Raw genomic sequence first — 19,865 nt, 5'->3', positions numbered from 1 at the left:
CATAAAGAACATAAGATATACATATGGCCATTGGAAGTGAGCAGAGGTACAGCAAATGGGAAAGCCCTAGGCTACAGACAGGACTGTTACATTCATCCTGGTACAGTTAAGCCTTGAATAACTTGAGTTTGAAATTTGCAGATCCACCTACATTTTTTTCTGTGTGTGTCACCTGTGAGTAAGCACTTAATTAGTAATAAATATATTGACTCATTGTTATGATCTTCTTAATAACATTTTTTTCTTTAACATACTTTATTAGAGGAAAAGGGTATATAATATATCGACTATTCATTTCATCACTAAGGCTTTTAGTCAAAAGTAAGCGATTAGTACTTGAGTTAGGGATGCAAAAGTTCTACACAGGTTTTCGACTGCACATGTGGTCAGTGCTCTAACCTCCATGTCGTTCAGGGGTCAACTGCTCTTTCACTCTCTACCTGCGTCTCTTGGGAACAGGATTCTGGCAGGCAGGTTACAAGTAAAGGAATCCAGAAAATACTCTCTCAAGTTGTCTTGAATTAGTGTTATGATTATGTGAAACCAAAGTCATTTAGAAAGCAGCAAATGCACAAAAAGTCTTTTCCTAAATATCCCTTAGCTGCTTAAAAGCAGATTCTCCAGAAGGAAACCGATCATCAAGAAAATTCTTCCTAGGAAATTTTTATATCAGGGAAGATTAACATAGAACAGGAATCAAAAATAGAAGAGATTGGAAGTTGATGCTTTATCTAGACAAGCTGTTACCTATTCTTTTGAGGATGCACTTCTGTTCTCATCTATTCTCCCGAGGTTGCCTACACTTCCCAGTTCCCTCTTCCCTAGAAAGGAAATATGAACAAATGGATCTCATTGAGTTATCTGGGTAATCACCCTGCCATGATATCCCACTGCATTTTAAATGAATTTCGTTTTCCTTTTCTCTCATTTATCTTTCTTTTGTCAATTCATTTTCAGCAAATATTTAGAAGACAAATGGAGATTTCTTCATTTCTCTCAATATAAGCAAGTTCCCTTACAATTCAGGCTGCTTACAAAGCAGCAAGAAGGTTTGTGCACAGGCTACAGCACTGTCATTTTGCTCCCCGAGTCTGGCATCAGTAAAATATTGTGGAGCCCTAAGCTGTAGCCCACTGATGCCAGTGTAGTTGGAGCCACTTCCCCTGCTACTGAGCCAGGCTGGGACATTTTTGGGTACATTAGAGATGTGCGATATAACGATTGCAAATCATTTCCAGGTTCATTTGGATCAAACTCCTTTCTCCATGTACATAGGCAATTGCTTGATAAGAGATTCAGTGTCTCTTTCCTAAAAATGTTAACAGGGTCGCTGGTGTCTGGGTCATGGTGATGTCCCAATCACTGATGAAATGTAAAAGAGGAAAGTGTTATTGATGGTGCATGGCAGGGACATGCTCTGTATAGTGGTCACCCTCACTAAGAAAGAAGAACTTTGGGAAATAATACTCAGTGGCAGAAAAGAAGGTAGACTATGGAGGAGCCCAAAACAAGAATAAGGTGCAGCCCATTTAGTCTCTGGGTACTATAGAGACCTGCAGTTCTTGATAATGGCGGATGTGCGAGTGCTGCATTCATTGAGGAAATACAGTATCATCTCTGTGCATCTGTAGTAAACTGCTTGATCTTATAGTGGTAAGAACAATGGCATAACACCATTTGCTTGATTCTTAATGAATATACATAGCATCATGTCAATAAATTATATTTTTAATTTTTTTTATAAAGGAACAATGTTAAACTCACAGAAATGTTGCAAGTATAGTACAAAGTAACCCCTTCCCTAATCGCTATCTAATGAGAGTCTTTTGAAGACCTGAGAATCATACCATTTAACATTTTACTATGTATTTCCTACACACAAGAATACTCTTCTAAATAATCCCCATACACCAATGAAATACATTACTCCATCGACTCCTGAGGAATATTTCAAACTGTCAAAAAAAAAAAATACCTAAAAAATGTCTCTCATAACAAAATAGTCCCCAGTGGAAACACATTCTCTGCCAAAAAATTTGTGCTACACTGGTCTTACCTGGAACACCTGGGGACACTGAGCTGGTGCTGAGTTACTCTGATGAGCCAGCCCTGCAGCTGTGCCCAGTCTGCCCCATCCCCTGCTCATTTGCATGTTCTGAGAGCACATCCTCCTGCCCTGAAGACTTCTTAATAGGCTGGTCACACTTCGTGTAGGAGTCAGACACAGTCAGGACACAGCATGGACATGATGGCCCCCGCTCATCTCCTAGGGCTCCTGCTGCTCTGGCTCCCAGGTAAGGAAGGAGAACAGTAGGAATTTACTCAGCCCAGTGTGCTCAGGACAGCCTGGCTCTTCAGGGAACTTCTCTTACAACGTGATTAGTTGTGTGGACATTTGTTTTTATGTTTCCAATCTCAGGTGCCAGATGTGACATCCAGATGACCCAGTCTCCTTCCTCCCTGTCTGCATCTGTAGGAGACACTGTCACCATCACTTGCCGGGCAAGTCAGGGTATTAGCAGTTATTTAAATTGGTTTCAGCAGAAACCAGGGAAAGCCCCTAAGCTCCTGATCTATGATGCAACCACTTTGCAAAGTGGGGTCCCATCAAGGTTCAGAGGCAGTGGATCTAGGACAGAATTCACTCTCACCATCAGCAGCCTGCAGCCTGAAGATTTCGCAGCTTATTACTGTCTACAGCATAATAGTTATCCTCCCACAGTGTTACACACCCGAACATAAACCCCCAGGGAAGCAGATGTGTGAGGCTGGGCTGCCCCAGCTGCTGCTCCTGATGCCTCCATGGGCTGAGAGTGTTCCTCAGATGCAGCCACACTCTGATGGTGTTGGTAGAGGGGGACATGAAGTCACCTCTGCATCCCAATTCCTTTTTCTTTCTCAGCCCCAGCTGCACAGACATAACAATGCCTCTGCTGATTTAATGAAGACAGAGATCATGACACCTGAGGAGTCTAGTTTATGGCTTCAGTTGGAATTCATATAACAGAGAAGAAGCCACTATAGATATTCTAAGCAGGAATTGTCTTAATACAGAGAATTAGAGTCTAAAGTATTGACATCTAAATAAAATGTAGAGATAAATCTCTAAATTTAATGATTGCTAATTTAATATTTGCTAAGAAATGTTTGCCAAATGGGGCACACAGGAAAACTCAATGGTCTGCAGTATGTTGGAAGAACAAAGAGTTTTATGAAAAAGGGAAATTATTACCTATCATTCTTTGAGAAATTTTATTGTCTCTAGTAAGAATTGGGAGGTGGCAAGTTCAGACTGGCAAGCAGTGGTGGACAAACTGAATCCTAGAATTATATTAAGTTATCTCAGAAGTTGTGGGTAAATTTGATGTCAGTTTACAATAACCCAAAGCAGTGAAGCTTGCATATAATTTTGTAACTGAAATGCCAGGGATTCAATGTAGATCCTGTTGCTCACCACACAGAAAGCCAATCACTAAGACAACAGTATTGCCAAGGAACAGGCTTTAATCAGGTGCTGCAGCCGAGGAGATGGGACACAATTCGCAAATGTATCTCCCTGACCAACTAAAAGTAGGGGTTTAGATAGCAGGGAAGAAATGTGGGAAAACAGGAATTAGGGAGGGGTAAAGAAGATAATTTGGTCAACAGGAAGCAGGAGGTCAGTTAGGCAATCATGATGGGCAAAGGGTCTGATGTCTTACTGTCCCAATTCAGTGATATGTAACCTTCACCTCCTTGATTGTATCTAGAGGCCTGATGGTTGGTTTCCTGAAAAAAGAACTCAGATTAACAAATGTAACTATCTTGAGTTTTAAGACTGGGGGAGTCAGTTTCTATGTTTATTCAAAAAACTATAAACATTAGTTCCATGGGATAATAAGGCCTATTTCAATTGCATTCTATAAGCAATATTTTGCATCCCAAGTGCCTTTCCCTCCTGGTTTCTTGCCTCTGTTGGGTATGACAAGAATGACCGAATTCCTATGATTAACTTTTACACTACAACCTTTCAAAGCCAAGGATACTGTAGTCAGGAAGGTTGATAGTAGAAGCAGGATTCTCTGGTACTCCCTCAGAAAATAGAATGCATCTGCCCCTGAAGTATGGGCTATCTAACCATGTCATCCTCAGTCCTGTCTTAAGGATGGTGGTGCTGCTGCTCTCAGCTTCCTACAGCATCTTTCAGGTTTTTCTCCAGGCACATGTGTTGACAAAGAAGAAGACAGTGGGAATCGCCATGTTTGGGTGAATCTAGTTTCTAATGGCTGGCATTTGCATAGGAAAGCTCCCCAACCTGGCTCTAGGAGCCAGGGCTTTCCTCTAGACAAGAAGTGTTTCTAGAGCTGCTTTAAAAGAAACAAACCTTCCCAAGGACCCTTTTTCCTCTCTCTCTGCCTAAAATAATTTCTTAAAAACTCCTATAACACTTGGGTTCCAGATATGAGGACATGGACTTCTTTTGGGATGGGACATTATTCATTCCACCAACAACAAACATTTTCCCCAAAATTGTCCTACTTATGAATCAAGAGAGCTGCACAAAATCTTAGACTCAGGTTCCTCTAACTTGTGATTTTTATCTGTTGGGGTTCACTCACTCCACTGTCTCTAATGTAGATTTGTTGATGTGTGGATCATTTTAGAGGATTTTTAAATTTTGTGACCCAGTGTAAACAAAACAGTATCTGAGACAGGTCTCAATCAGTTTACAGGGTTATTTTGCCAAAAATAAGGCTTATGGCCTGTGACACAGCCTTAGGAGGTCCTGTAAACATGTACCCAATGTGGTTGGGTACATTGGTTTTATGCACTTTAGGGAGACACAGAAATTACAGGCAAAGACATAGATCAGTACATATCAGATATACATTTAGTTTGTCCTGGAAAGGTGGGAAAGCTTCAAGCAGGGGCTTCCAGGTCATAGGTGGATTCAAAGCTTTCCTGACTGGCTACTGGTTGAAAGAGTTAAGCTCTGTCTAAAGAGTTGAATTCATCATAAAGAAATGCTTGAGTCTAGAAAAGGGGTTGTGGAAGCAAAGGTTCTTGTCATGTAGATGAATCCTATGGGTAGCAAATAAAGTAGATGGTGAATGTTGCTATCAGACCTTTAAAAAAATGTCAGACTCTTTAAAAAAGACTTAGTAAGGGGAGGAGATTCTCTATAGAATGCAAATTTCCCCCACAACAGGCAGCTTTGCAGAACCACTTCAGAATATATCAAAGAAATATTTTTAGGGTAAAATATTTAGATTTTCTTCAGGGCCTATTATCTGTCATGTTGGAGTATGGTGGTATCTTATTGCTACAAAGTATCTGTTTTATCAGTCCAATGATCTCTGATGTAATGATAATGCTGGTCAGTTGTGTCTGAACTCCAAAGGGAGGAGATTATAATGAGGCACATCTAAGCCCACCTGCCAGTCATGCCCTAACCTAGTTTTTCAGATTTCTTTGAAGTTCTCTATCAAAAGAGGAATCCATTCAGCTGGTTGGTGGCTTACAACTTAATTTTTGGTTTTAACACACAGAAAAACAAAATCACTTCACAAATTCAATGTAAAATAGATTGGTAAAAAAAAAATTAAGTGTTTCCTGAATATTCCTATATTTAAAAGAAAAAGAAATTATTAGAATTCAGATGAGAAATACCCCTCATACGAAAGATTAACGATTTTTTTTTTTCCAGTATCTGAGTTTGAGTCCACCAGCAATGAGGATTCCTGTTTAGGCAGCAAATTTTCACTGGGAGGAAGGAGGAAAGTGAGGAAGAGAACAGAAGATGAATGGTAAAAGACACATCAACAACCCACCTGACTCAAGAGAACTGAAGATCCACCACATGTGGAAACATGGACTAAATTCCTCTGGGCTGTTCCACCTGAGAGATGAGGAAGCTGGGGTATGTATACCCCTCATCCTGTCCTCACTGATTGTGAGCTGTCTCTCTTGCTCTCTTTCAAGGTGCTATAACAGATTCCTTTTCACTGTGTAGTTCATAAAAAATTGAGATATATTTTCTCACACTTCTGGAGAATGGGAAATTTAAGATCAAGGCATGGGCAAGTTAAGGACTGCTTACTCCAGTTTCAAGATGATACCAGGAGTTTTGGGTCCTTCAAAGGAAGGAACACCATATCTTAATGTGACAGACAAGTCAAAGAGAGAGAGAGAGATCCCAGCCCTATAATCCCTGTTTATAGTGGCATTAATGTATTCCACTAGAGGGCTCCACCCTGACGACCTAAACACATCCCAGGAGGCCCCACCTGGCAATACCATTACACTGAGAATTAACTTTGCAACAGATGGATTCTGGAGGACGGAGTCAAACCATAGCGCTTTCTAAGGGATACACATTCCAGGCCCTTTGGCCACCAACGCACGCAGGCAGAGTTCTCTGCCCAAGATCATAAAGAACATAAGACATGGATATTGCCACTGGAAGTGAGCAGAGGTACAGCAAAGGGGAAAGCCCTAGACTACAGATGGGGACTGCTACATTCATCGTGGTTCAGTTAAGCCTTGAATAAATTGGGTTTGAAATTTGCAGATCCACTTATATTTTCTTGTGTGTGTGTCACCTGTGAGCAAGCACTTAATAAGTAGTAAATATATTTTCTCCTTTTTATAGTTTTCTTAATAACTTAATAATAATTGTTTTCTTTACCATGCTTTATTGGAATAATAGAGTATATAATATAAATAACTTTAAAACATAGTTAATCAACTATTTATTTTACCACTAAGGCTATCAGTCAAAAGTAAGCTGTTAGTACTTAAGTTAGAAATGCAAAAGTTCTACACAGGTTTTCATCTGCACCAGTGCTCAGTACCCCAAACTCCAAGTTGTTCAGGGGTCAACTGCCCTTTCAGTCTGTAGCTGCATCTCTCTTGAACAGCATCTTGGCAGGTGGGTTGCAAGTAAAGGAATCTAGAAAATAACATCTCAAACTATGCTGCATTGATAAGATGATTATGTAAAACCAAAGGCATTTAGAAAGCAGCAAATGCACAAAAAGGCTTTTCCTAAATATCCCTATCTGCCTAAAAGCAGATTCTCCAGAAGTAAACCAATTGTCAAGAAAATTCTTCCTGAGAATTTTTATATCAGGGAAGATTAACACAGAAGAGGAATCTAAAATAGAAGAGATTGGAAGTTGATGCTTTATCCAGACAGGCTACTACCTGCTCTTTTGAGGATGCACTTTTATTCTCATCTGTTCTCTCCAGGTTGCCCACACTTCCCAATTCCCTCTTCCCTAGAAAGGAAATATGAACAACTGGATCTCATTGAGTTATCTGGGTAATCACCCTGCTATGATATCCCACTGCATTTTTAAATGAATTTTGTTTTCCTTTTCTCTTATTAATCTTTCTTTTGTCAGTTCATTTTCAGCAAACATTTAGAGGACAAGTGGAGATTTCTTCCTTTCTCCAAATATAAGCAAGTTCCCTTACAATTCAGGCTGCTTACAAAGCAGCAGAAAGGTTTGTGCACAGGCAACTGCACTGTGATTTGGCTCCCCTAGTCAGGCATCAGTAAAATTGTGTACAGTCCTAGGATGCAGCCCACTGCTGCTGATGTAGTTGGAGCCACTTCCCCTGCTACTGAGCCAGGCTGGGACATTTTTGGGCACATTAGAGATATTAGATATAATGAGTGAAAATCCCTGTCCAATTTCATCTGGATCCAACTGATCTCTCCATGTACATAGGCAATTGCTTGATAAGAGATTCAGTGTCTGTTTCCTAAAGATGTTAACAGGGTTGCTGGTGTCTGGGTCAGGATGATATCCCAATCACTGATAAAAAGTAAAAGAGGATAGTGGCATTCATGGTCCGTGGCAGGGACAGGCTACATGCAGTGGTTACCCTCACTAACAGAGATGAACTTTGGGAAATAATACTCAATGGCAGAAAAGAATGTAGACTCTGAAGGTGCCAAAAACAAGAATAAAGTGCAGCCTATTTAGTCTCTAGGTATTAAAGAGACCTGTAGCTCTTAATAATGGTGGATCTGTGAGTGCTGCATGCATTGAGAAAACATGGTATCATTTGTGTATCTGTAGTAAATTGCTTGATCTAATGCTGGTAAGAACAAAGGCATAACACCATTACCTAATACTTACAAATATATATAGCATCATGTCAATAAACTTTATTTTTAATTTTTTTAGAAAGGAACAATGTTAAACTCACAGAAATGTTGCAAGTATAGGACAAATTACCCTCTTCCCTAACCGGTATCTAATGAGGGTCTTTTGAAGAGCTGAGAATCCTACTATCTAACATTTTACTATGTGTTTCCTACAAACAAGAATACTCTCCTAAATACTCCCCATACACCAATGAAATACATTGCTCCATCGACTCCTGAGGAATATTTAACATTGTCAAAAAACTACTTAAAACATGTTTTTCATAACAAAATAGTCCCCAGTAGAAACACATTCTCTGTAGACAAATTTGTGTTATCCTGGTCTTACCTGGAACACCTGGGGACACTGAGATGGTACTGAGTTAATGACATGAGCCAGCCCTGCAGCTGTGCTCAGTCTGACTCTTCCCCAGCCCATTTGCATGTTCTCAGAATACAGCCTCCTCCCCTGAAGATTTATTAGTAGGCTGGACACGCTTCATGCGGGAGTCAGACCCTGTCAGGACACAGCATGGACATGAGGGTCCCCACTCAGCTCCTGGGGCTCCTGCTGCTCTGGCTCCCAGGTAAGGAAGGAGAACACTAGCAGTTTACTCAGCCCAGTGTGCTCAGTACTGCCTGGCTCTTCAGGGAACTTCTCTTACAATGTGATTAGTTGTGTCGACATTTGTTTTTATGTTTCCAATCTCAGGTGCCAGATGTGACATCCAGATGACCCAGTCTCCTTCCTCCCTGTCTGCATCTGTAGGAGACAGAGTCACCATCACTTGCCAAGCCAGTCAGGGTATCAGCAGCTGGTTATCCTGGTATCAGCAGAAACCAGGGAAAGCCCCTAAGCTCCTGCTCTATAAGGCATCCGGTTTGCAAAGTGGGGTCCCATCAAGGTTCAGCGGCAGTGGATCTGGGACAGAATTCACTCTCACCATCAGCAGCCTGCAGCCTGAAGATTTTGCAACTTATTACTGTCAACAGTTTAGCAGTGCCCTTTCCACAGTGTTACACAGCCGAACATAAACCCACAGGGAAGAAGATGTGTGAGGCTGGGCTGCTCCAGCTGCTCCTCCTGTTGCCTCCATCAGCTGGGATTGTTCCTCAGATGCAGCCACACTCTGATGGTGTTGGTAGAGGGGGATATGAAGTCACCTCTGCACCCTAATTATTTTCTCTTTCTCAACCCCACCTGCGTGGACATAGCGATACTTCTCCTGATTTAATAAAGACAGATCATGACACCTGAGGAGTCTAGTTTATGGCTTCAGTTGGAATTCATATAACACAGAAGAAGCGACTATAGATATTCTAAGCAGCAATTGTCTTAATACAGAGAAGTAGAGTAAACTACTGAAGTCTAAATGAAATGTAGAGATGAATCTCTAAATTTCATGTTTTATGTGCAAAGAAATATTTGCCAAATGGAGCATATAGGAAAATGTAGGGAGACCACCTGAAACTATTGCTGCTGAATAAAAGATGAAATGTTCCTGATTACTGTAAATACAAAATTGCACACAGGATTGTGTAAAGATAATGCTGGGTTGGACTGCCAGAATGAGCCAACAGAGCGTGATGTACTTCTCCCTGCAGAGAGCCTATGAATGGATGTGCAGTCAGGGAGGTTTCACATCACCAAGATTCCTATCCCAGAAAAGCAAATGTTCACAGCTCTGGGAATGGAATGCAACCCTCTTGGGGAGCGTATAAACGGACACATGGGGGACACCTGTCCATAAGATAGGGCTATAAACACCCTCATCTTGCTGTGGCTCTTCTAGGCCTTTTTAGGGTTAAGGCATACTCCCTTCCGAGAATTTCTGCTCTAACCTGTTGTCTAACTTCACGTCCTGCTTCTATGAATTGTTTGTAATCAGCTTTTGCTGCAACTGTTACTGTTGATTAATATCTTGCTAATCATAGGTCATGGAAAGACTGTGTTTCTGTTTTAAGGCTCTGTTAGAAATTAAACTTCAAGTCCTGTTTCTATGAATTGTTTGTAACCAGCTTTTGCTGCAACTGTTACTGCTATTCCTGTTTTAAGGCTCTGTTAGAAATTACTGATGCACACACTATACTGTCAATTCTTATCTCTGTATACTGTACTTCTGCATACAGATGTTACATTAAAGGATTACTTCATCCCTATGTGACCATCTCACCTCATAATCAAATGACCCTAAATCCCTCACTAACCTACCCCCGCCCTCACTAAACTTAATAATAAATGCTAGCATATCCAGTGCATTGTTGGCACCGTGGGACTAGAAGGCGGTGACCTCCCTGGACCCAGCTTTCACTATCTTTTGTGTGTCTATTATTTCTTGACCTACTGATCTGCCTGGGAATGAAGAGAAAGCCCCACTGCATTGCAGGCTGTTGGCCAGATCCTGCAGTAGCAAAACTCAATGGACTTCAATATGTTGAAAGAACAAAGAGAAGGTTAAAGTTTTATGAAAAAGGGAAAATGTTAGCTATTGCTCTTTGAGAAAGTTCATTGGCACTAGTAAGGGTTGGGAGCTGGCAAGCTCAGACTGGTAAGCAATGCTGGACAAAGTGAATCCTAGAATTACATCAAGTTATCTCAGAAGTTGTGGGTAAATTTGGTTTCAGCTTACAATAAGCCAAAGCAGTGAAGCTTGCAGAGAACTTTGTTACTGAAATGCCAGGGATTCAGTGTAGATCCTGCAGCTCAGCACACAAAAAACCAGTCACTAAGACAACAAGTATTACCAAGGAACAGGCTTTAATCAGTTACTGCAGCCAAGGAGATGGGACACCATTTACAAATATATCTCCCTGAACTACTAAAATTAGGGGTATATATAGCCAGGAAGAAATGTGGGAAAACAGGAATTAGCAAGGCATAAGGAAGATAATTTGGTCAACAGAAGCAGGAGGTTAGTTAGGCAATCATAATGATTGAAGGTTCTGATGTCTCACTGTCCTGATTTGGTGATATGTAAGTTTCAGCTCCTTGATAGTATCTGGGAGGACTGATGGTTGGTTTCCTGAGAAAAGATCTCAGATAAGACAAATATAATTTTCTTGAGTTTTAAGACAGGGAGAGTCAATTTCTATGTTTCTTCAAAAAACAATAATCATTAGTTCCATGGGATAATAGGCCCTATTTCAATTGCATTCTAGAAACAATATTTTGCACCCTGAGTGCCTTTCCCTCCTGGTGTCTTGGTTCCATTGGGTATGACAAGAATAACCTAATTACTACAATTAACTTTCACACTACAACTTTTCAAAGCCAAGGATATAGTAGTGACGAAAGTTGATATTAGAAGCAAGATTCTCTGGTGCTCCCTCAGAAAACAGAATGTATCTGCCCTTGAAGTATGGGCTATCTAACTACGTGGTCCTCAGTCCTCTCTGGAAGCTTAGGAGTAGGGATGCTGCTGCTCTCAACTTCCAACAGCATCTTTCCAGGTGTTTCTGCAGTCTTCATCTCTGTCCCTGTGTCTGTCTTAGGTACCAAAGGAGAATATTGAGTCATCCTTTTCTGACTTCCAAATCTCATGGGAGGACCTCTTATCGGGCAACTCTATAGGACACAAGAGAGGCAAACAAGGATATTTACATAAGTTAAAATGATTTTTCCCCCAATGAGGCCATTTTGAAAGATTATATTTAAAGCCACATGTTGAAAACATATCCAGCTTTATTTTCTTATTAATACAAATTTACATTTGCAAATATTTTCAAGATTGTAAAGGATGAAAACATAATTATTTGTCCATGGAATGATCATAGCCTCTATAATTAAATGGATTACACATTTTCTTGAAAATTTGTACTCACTGAAATAAAAGAATATATTTTACATATCTGAAGCTATGTTAGAAATTATCAGACTTAACTTCAACTGTGAATTTGGTTTTGAGTGTTGTTCACTCCTGTGACCAGTCACAAGAATCTTTTGTCATGTGTAGTCACTGCTGTTCAGTCTTGTCCTCAGACAATTGATATCTATAGGCTGAAGATGAGCTCAGTACCCTGCAGAGGAACCACTCAGCTGAGCCCTTCCTTGATCAGCCAGATGATTGTGAACATGAGCATCCATGAGCATGATAACAAATGTTTACTGTTATCAACAACTGAGTTGTGTATTTAACCAGTTACCAATCATTAATTCACAAAAGCTTACTGATACAGTATTTACACCTCTACCTATATGTACACACATGTATTTTTTCTTAAGTTGGTGGTATAAATGTGACTATTCAGTAATCAAATTATGAAGTTATTAAGAGAAAATTAAAGACAAAATTATTGATGGAAAAGCATGCATACATATATATGATACATAGATGTGAACATATTTTTTGATAAAATGTTGGCTACAAATATATATAGTATTCATGTTTAAGTACATTTATTCTATCATATATGTACTATAAACATTTTTATAAAATTCTTCTCTAAATTAAATACATTTAAAATTTTTTGTAACATTCCATAAAATAATGGTATTCTGGACCACATATAGTTCTTACTCTTGCTATAGAAAATTTCTTTGTAGTCTTTATTTTTAAAATTCTACCAAACGCTAGTCCCTACCTAAAATATTTTCTCAACACAGTGGAGCTCCAAGGGTATGACTAGAACAAATTTTGACTAATGTTGAATATCATCCATTGCATCCTATGAAAGCCTCCGTTATGTTCATGCCCACAGTGATGATATGCCAAATAGAGTTCTCACAGCAATGGATGCTGGATGGAGTCACATCAGTGCCATTGTCAAGGAAGCCCTAGAAATGTAAAAATGATAACAATAAATAAACTGCAAGGTTACATCTGATGATCACATTGCAACGATAACAGTGTTGGGGTGATCAGACCCAGCACCAGGTCGAGGGGGTGACAAAGTCTGGCGGAGTCAAAGGATTGGGAAAAGACAGTTTGAGAGAGAAAGGTGGGCACCAGGGGCCATCGCTAGTGTATGGAGGCTGCGAAGGCCATGAGCTCTGGGAGCCCATGGTATTTACTGGTAATCCAACAAAGAAACAGGTGGTGAGAATGTGAAGATCAAAAGGCCGCATGGTATTAAGCACATGATTTACAACTGTAACAGTTTAGCATTTGCTCGGCAACTTGAGATAATGGAGAGCAGGTTCTTTTAACTAAAGATACAATCCATCCTGGGAGAGCAAGTAGCAAGGAACCAGCAAGTGTAGAAACATTCCAGAGCCACGAGCCCCAGATTCTGTCCAAGCCACAAGGGATTTTATGCCCTGGGCTTAGATTATGGTGCGTCAGGGTAGCCTTCCAACCTTTGGCACAGAGCTTGGTGTTCCAAAGGCCATGAGGGCTTTTAGACCCTGCATCCCAGACATGTTCCAAGACTCTTTTACATTATGTCAGACATGCAAGCCCTGTCTCAGCTTCTCCCAACACTCAACTTTTCCTGACATAACAGCAATGCAATAATATTGGCTGTTGGTTTTGACAGATCATCAGGTCTTAAAAGAAATGCAACAGGATGATTGCAGACAAAGCCATTCTGGATGAGCTATGACTAGACGTTTCAAATATGAGCCAAAGTGGAAAAAAAAATGCTTTGCCAGTGAAAATTAATCAAAATGCTGTTAATGAGCAGGGGATTTTTAACAATGAGGATGATTCAACACATAGACCTCAGTCACTTACCTTTCCCAGCTTTCCCAGGGAGTATCATGAACCAATGTTATGGAGGTCCCTGTGGGGACTCAATAATATGAATTTCAACTTACTGAGACTTACAGGACTACTGGCTCTTCTGATCACCTAATTTACCAAGAAGAATGACCCCTCCTGAACCCCTAACATTGTACCACACATGAGGGCTCAGACTAAAAGCTGGGGTCAGGTGATATGAAAGGACCTCATGTAAAATGAGGAGGGCACTGGTTATTTTCCCAAGTATGAATTTGCCTTTCCTTTTGGTTATGTTTCTGCAAAAATATTATTTGAAGATTTTCCAAGTGCTTTCATCACAGTCAGGAAATTCTTCCATAATATGGCTTTGGATCAAGCAACTTATTTGCCTCAAAAAAAGTGAAGAAAGGGTAGCTCATGCTCTTGTCATGTGCACAGGTGCAACTTTCCCTATAGACAGGGAAAAACCCATTATTAGTCAAGCAAAGCTGGCACACAAACCCCTGTGCAGTTGAATTGCTATGCTGTCAGATGTGGTGGAGGCTCTGAAACACTAACTATGTGAATGGTGCTGTTACTCCCATAAGCAGAATATTTATACCTTGAAAATGAGCTGTAGACTCATCACCGTTATGCCAACTAAACAGCTTGAAATACTCTATTTCTATTTAGTCAGGGCTGTGGTTTTCTGGTTGATGGTTCCTAATAAAAAGGAAAAAAGGCAATTATTCCATGAAATTGGAAGAAATGATAGGATAAGCATGTGACCATTTAGACTTAATACAATACTGGATAAGTGGCCAACACAGGGCATTAGGGTGTGTGCTGGGGCCATAGATCTAGCCCATATAAAACAAGAGCAAATATAATTAATTTTACATATTTTAGAGAGAAAGTACAGAAAATACGAACCCTAGGGGACCTTCTGGAATGTTTCTATTTATTGCCATTTCCACTGGTAAAACTCAGAGAAGATTACAACAGTCATCAGGATGAAGTTCTAGAGATCACAGTCATGTGAAGAATTCCCTGCACTTGGATTCCCAGTGAGGCAAAGGGAAGATGAAACACGTAGTGGGATATGGAGGTATAAACACCAGGGACAGTCTCCTGGTCAGCTTAAACGCTGAAAAGTGTATTTATTTTTTCTCTTTAGTTTTATCACTGAGTCATTTGGATTTAAGAAAAGCAATTATGGCTGGTTAGGCAGAAAGGTATTTATTATCATGAATTAATGGATAAAAAACATTTGGGGAAACCAGGGTGGCAGCTCAGGCAACTCCAAGTACTGCTTTTGCTATTCCTTGATCCTCTCCCTGCCTCATGTTTTCCACAGTCAAGAAGGATACTCTCATTTTGATAGAAACATGGCAAGTTAAGTGTGCCCACAGGACGGTGCTGCCTGACTGTGACCCAGACCAGGAAAATGAGCACATTTGAGTGAGATCAGGCACTTCTCCTCCCTCATCTCAACCCAAAAGCATTCTGTAGTAACACAGCCGATGGGCATTCTTCCCCACATCTCTGACTTAGGAAGCCAAGGACACGAGGAGTAGCCTTTCTAGACTCTACCATAGAGAAAGTGTTGCCAGAAACTAGAGAATAAAATAAATATGAAAGAAGCCGAGGTCAATAACTAAATGTGTCATGCATATATGTATTTTAAGTAATTTAATCCTTTCTATAAACCCTTTCTTTAAAAAAAATTCAAAGTGATATTTTTAGCCACCATTACAATTTAGGCCAAAAATTAAAAAATAAGTAGACATATTAATGACTCATGAGAGAAGATCCTTTTTTCCTAGAAGGTGTTGGGCTCAACACATTGGAGTTTTCCCCACATTTTGGGGAGCACAATGTTATGTGGGTACCATCATGTTCTTTGTAAAGGAAATCTTTATGTTAGGTTGTAGCATGTTGCTGTTGATACTAGTAATGCCTGGAAATTCAAGTGTAGAAAGATGTGTATTTATGATAGAAAGCCACACGGTGGACTTGGGCAGAAATAACCCTTGTGCCTGTGAAAACAGATGAATCTACATGAGACTGAAATGAAGATGTCATCAACACAAGTGGGTCTGCAGAGAGAGGGGTCAGATCTCTAGTAGTTGATAGCAGAGCTGCTGTCCTTCTGGGGGCAGTAGTGAGAGGAGCTGCTCTCTTTTCTGCAGGAGACACCTTGAATGTGGAGTCTCAGGCAGCAGGAGCTCCTCCCCAGCCTGCGCCAGCAGTGCCATTCTTGAAATTGTTCTAGAGGCTTTGCTTGGATCCTGTTCCTTAAGGCTTTTCAACACTTTGCAAGGAATTTAATATCCTCTAGTAAATCCTTTTATGCTTCATGGATTTGACATTTGCAACAGGGAATATACACCGTTTACAGTGACATCATTCACAGCCTCCTTTTTTCTCGCTAAATATAATGCTTTCCAGGTGGACCTACCAGAGGAAGCCAATGTGAACAACAATCCATGTCACCAAAAATGCAAGACAAATAAGCTCGGGAAAGCCACTGGGTTCTCACATAGCTGCACTGTCCCCTGGTACAAAATGGGAGAGTGTAAAACTCTTAGCTCCACCATCAGAGAGATGGTCTAGAGTGACCTTCTGAGCATAGTAAGTCAGTATTTATAGACATTTGAATACTAACACCTTTAACACCAAAATACAGGCAAAAGTAGAAAAGAAGATAAATTGGACTACATAAAATTTAAAATGTGCATCAAAAGTCATAATCAACACAGTGAAAATGCAACATGTGGACTAGAAGAAAAATTTGTAAATCATATATCTGATAACAGGATAATAATATCCACTATATAAAGTAAGTCCTACATGTCAATATTAAAATAGAAACCTGATTAAAAATGAGAAAAGTACATGAATCGACATTTCTCTGAAGAACATTCTTTGGAGATAATTAGATAACTAGCATAGGAAAAGATGCTTAATATTATTAATCCTTAGAAAAATAAAAACAAAACCCTCTTCACACCTATTAGGATTTTTTTTTTTCAGACAGAAAATGACCAGTCTTGGTGAGAAATTAGGGAAATGGAGCTCCTGCGGACACTGTCGTGGTGATGTAAATGGTTTACCTGCTGTGGGAAACCATATGGTGATTCCTCAAAGAATTAATAATAGAAATAATATATAATTCAGCAGTTCCACTTTTGGACATATACCCAAGTAATTGAAGACATTAACTTGAGAAGATATTTGTATACCACTCAGAATCAAATTATTCACAATAACCAAAACGTAGAAGCAACTCAAATGTTCACAAAGGAGGGAACTGGTAACCCAAATGTGGTATATACATACAATAGCATATTATTTAGCTCTAAAAAGGGAAATTCTGACACATGCTGCAACATGGATGTAACTAGAGGACATTACACTAAGTGAAATGAGCCAGTCACAAAAACATTACTAAGTTGTGATTTCACTATGGTATTTGCAAAACCGTTTCCATTTTGTCTTGAATCAACCCAGTCCTCTTCCCTTTCTTGCTTGTAGTTTTCTGGAATAACTATAGAATGTTCTGGAACTGTAACATTCTGAGAAAGGGCATTATTGTCCAGAACAACCTGGGTTCCATTTCTGTCCCTAACAGAAATAGGAAATTCTTCAACACTCTAGCCCAGTGTGTCATGTGATTCTAAGACATAAAACCTAGGGTGGGCTGCATTCCAGGGTCCCTCAGCTGCAGTCCTTGTGGGGTATGCATGGACTAGAGTCAATCAGGTCCCAGCAGCTTTCTGCTCTCTCTTGCTGACTCTCTGTAACTAGTAAACCACTTCATGTAACTGGTTGTATTGTGTCTCACCCAATTTGGGTAAGTTGGCAACCAGTGCACAGCAAACCTTCGCAAAACTGGTGCACTAAGAAGGTTGGATTCAAGAGAACCATGGCTTATTGGTGAAGCTGGAGGAACAATACTCCCCAGTACCTGGCTGAGGAAAGAGACATCAGCCTGGAAATGCAAGGCCTGGACATGCAAATGGATGTTTAATGAGGAGGAAGGATAAATAGGACATGGTGAGAGGCAGCATTTGATGTGGCAGTGAGTCAGTGGAAACAGTGGAGAAGCAGGACAGCAAGAGACAGCAAGAGATGGTATTTTGTGAGAGGATGGACATAGCGATCAGCAATGCAAGACAGCTATTGGAGAAATGGCAAGACAGCGACCAGTGAGAGAGGGCAAGACGGTGATCAGAGGTACAGCAATCAAAGCTACAGAGTTGCTAGCATTGCAGAGCTGTTAACAATCGCCAAAGGCTGTTTTAAGAGCCATCATCTTTCCTGACAGGCGGTGGAGCCCAGCGGATGGGCAAGTGGCCACAGAGCCACTGCTTCATGCAGGGCAGCCGCTCCATCCACCAGTTTCCCCGCAGGAGCCCAACCCACCCGAGCTGGGGAGCCTGGAGAGATCTTCACGCAGGCCCCACATTAGAGACTGCTTGGCACCATTTTGGCTCCTGCACACCTGTAAGTGTCCCCTCTGCCCACCTGCCCTATATCAGATAATCCAGGAAATAAGTCCTTTGGCTAGATAGTCCATTTGAAGTCCCCCATAGCACACCTGACGACATCCTCGTTTCTCCTTCCCTTAGTCATTTCTCATCTAATGTCATTTTATTTATCCACCAGTCATTTTATCTTATTTTCTGCCCTGATATATGTGTTTGCTTTGCAGTTTTGTCTTTGGCTCCCTACTAATTATGTTTGTGCAATTGTTTAAGGCAGGATACTTGGTTGTAAGAATTCTCCTGTTCTGTTGACTCTACGAAGCCAGAGTCACATTGTTCTATGGTCACAACCAGACCTTTGGGGCTCACTGTTGGCCACCCCACTGAGGCTCCAGGAATTTCCTGCACTGGTCAGCCCCTGGATACTCCAGGGCTTCCTGGCATTTGGTGTGGGGACACTCCTAGGCTGATACTCGGGTACAGTGGGATTCAGCATTTGGTATTGTTGGCCACTCCCTGGATGCTCCCGGGTTTTCAGCATTGACGTTCATCTGAGGATTGTGGATTGGAGCCTCACCCTATGGGAATCTTCGCTTGCCTTGTCTTGTTTCCTCCCCTAAAGGTATCATTTTCCATAACAGCATTTTGTTTTCTTTTTGTCACTTTATTTACACTTTTTCTTCTACACTTTATTTAATAAAAATGCTGATTTAAGGCCAGACATGGTGGCTCATGCCTGTAATCTCAGCACTTTGGGAGGCCAAGGCGGGTGGATCATTTGAGGTCAGGAGTTCAAGACCAACCTGGCCAACATGGTGAAACCTGTCTCTACTAAAAATACAAAAAAAAAAAATGAGCTGGATGTGGTGGTGCATGCCTGTAATCCCAGCTACTTGGGAGACTGAGGCACGAGAATTGCTTGAACCCAGGAGGCGAAGGTTGCAGTGAGCTGAGATCGCACCACTGCACTCTAGCCTGGGTAAAAGAGTGACACCCTGTCTCAAAAAATAATAACAATAAATAAAAATTAAAAAAATAAAAAATAAAAATAGTGTTTTAGTCATATTTTGTGCACTAACAGTTATAATTTAGTTTCATAATGTCTTGCTACCTCTTCTTACACCTCCTATGCAGGAAGTGGAAATCTGAGACAAGAACAGTGATGGCCCAATCACTTTCTAGAAAGTGATCTGCATATTGAAACTGGGTTTTCTTAAATTATTGATTTGCTACATTATAGAAAATTTTGTTTTTGAAACCAGGTGCAGTGGCTCGTGCCTGTAATCCTAGCACTTTGGGAGGCCAAGGCGGGTGGATCATTTGGGGTCAAGAGTACAAGACCAGCCTGGCCAACATGGTAAAACCCCGTCTCTGCTAAAAATACAAAAATTAGCCAGGCACAGTGGTATGTACCTGTAATTCTAGCTACTCGGGAGGCTGATGCAGGAGAATGGCTGAAACCCGGGAGGTGGAGGTCGTGGTGAGCCAAGATCGTGCCACCGCACTCCAGCCTGGGTGACAGAGCGAGACTCTATCTCAAAAAAAGAAAAAAAAAGTAAAACAGAAAATTTTGCCTTTGATATGATAACAAGTTTCTTT

At 40.7% G+C, this 19,865-nt stretch overlaps 2 gene segments (V, D, J or C); both read left to right on the top strand.

The window, feature by feature from the left end:
• The window catches only part of LOC103877257, an 856,781-nt gene that overhangs the window by 555,626 nt on the left and 281,290 nt on the right, over window positions 1-19,865 (top strand). Inside the window, 2 exon segments of the V gene segment in view lie at window positions 8,598-8,724; window positions 8,850-9,131. Coding sequence covers window positions 8,670-8,724; window positions 8,850-9,131 — 337 coding nt within the window.
• LOC116270359 lies at window positions 2,165-2,757 on the top strand. The segment is given in 2 exon segments: window positions 2,165-2,294; window positions 2,420-2,757. Coding segments are annotated over 2 exon segments (378 nt in total).

The sequence above is a fragment of the Papio anubis genome, chromosome 14 (genome assembly GCF_008728515.1).
Source record: "Papio anubis isolate 15944 chromosome 14, Panubis1.0, whole genome shotgun sequence".
NCBI lineage: Eukaryota > Metazoa > Chordata > Mammalia > Primates > Cercopithecidae > Papio > Papio anubis.
The sequence above is the reverse complement of the archived record's forward strand: the minus strand, read 5'-3'. Positions and strand labels throughout refer to the sequence as shown.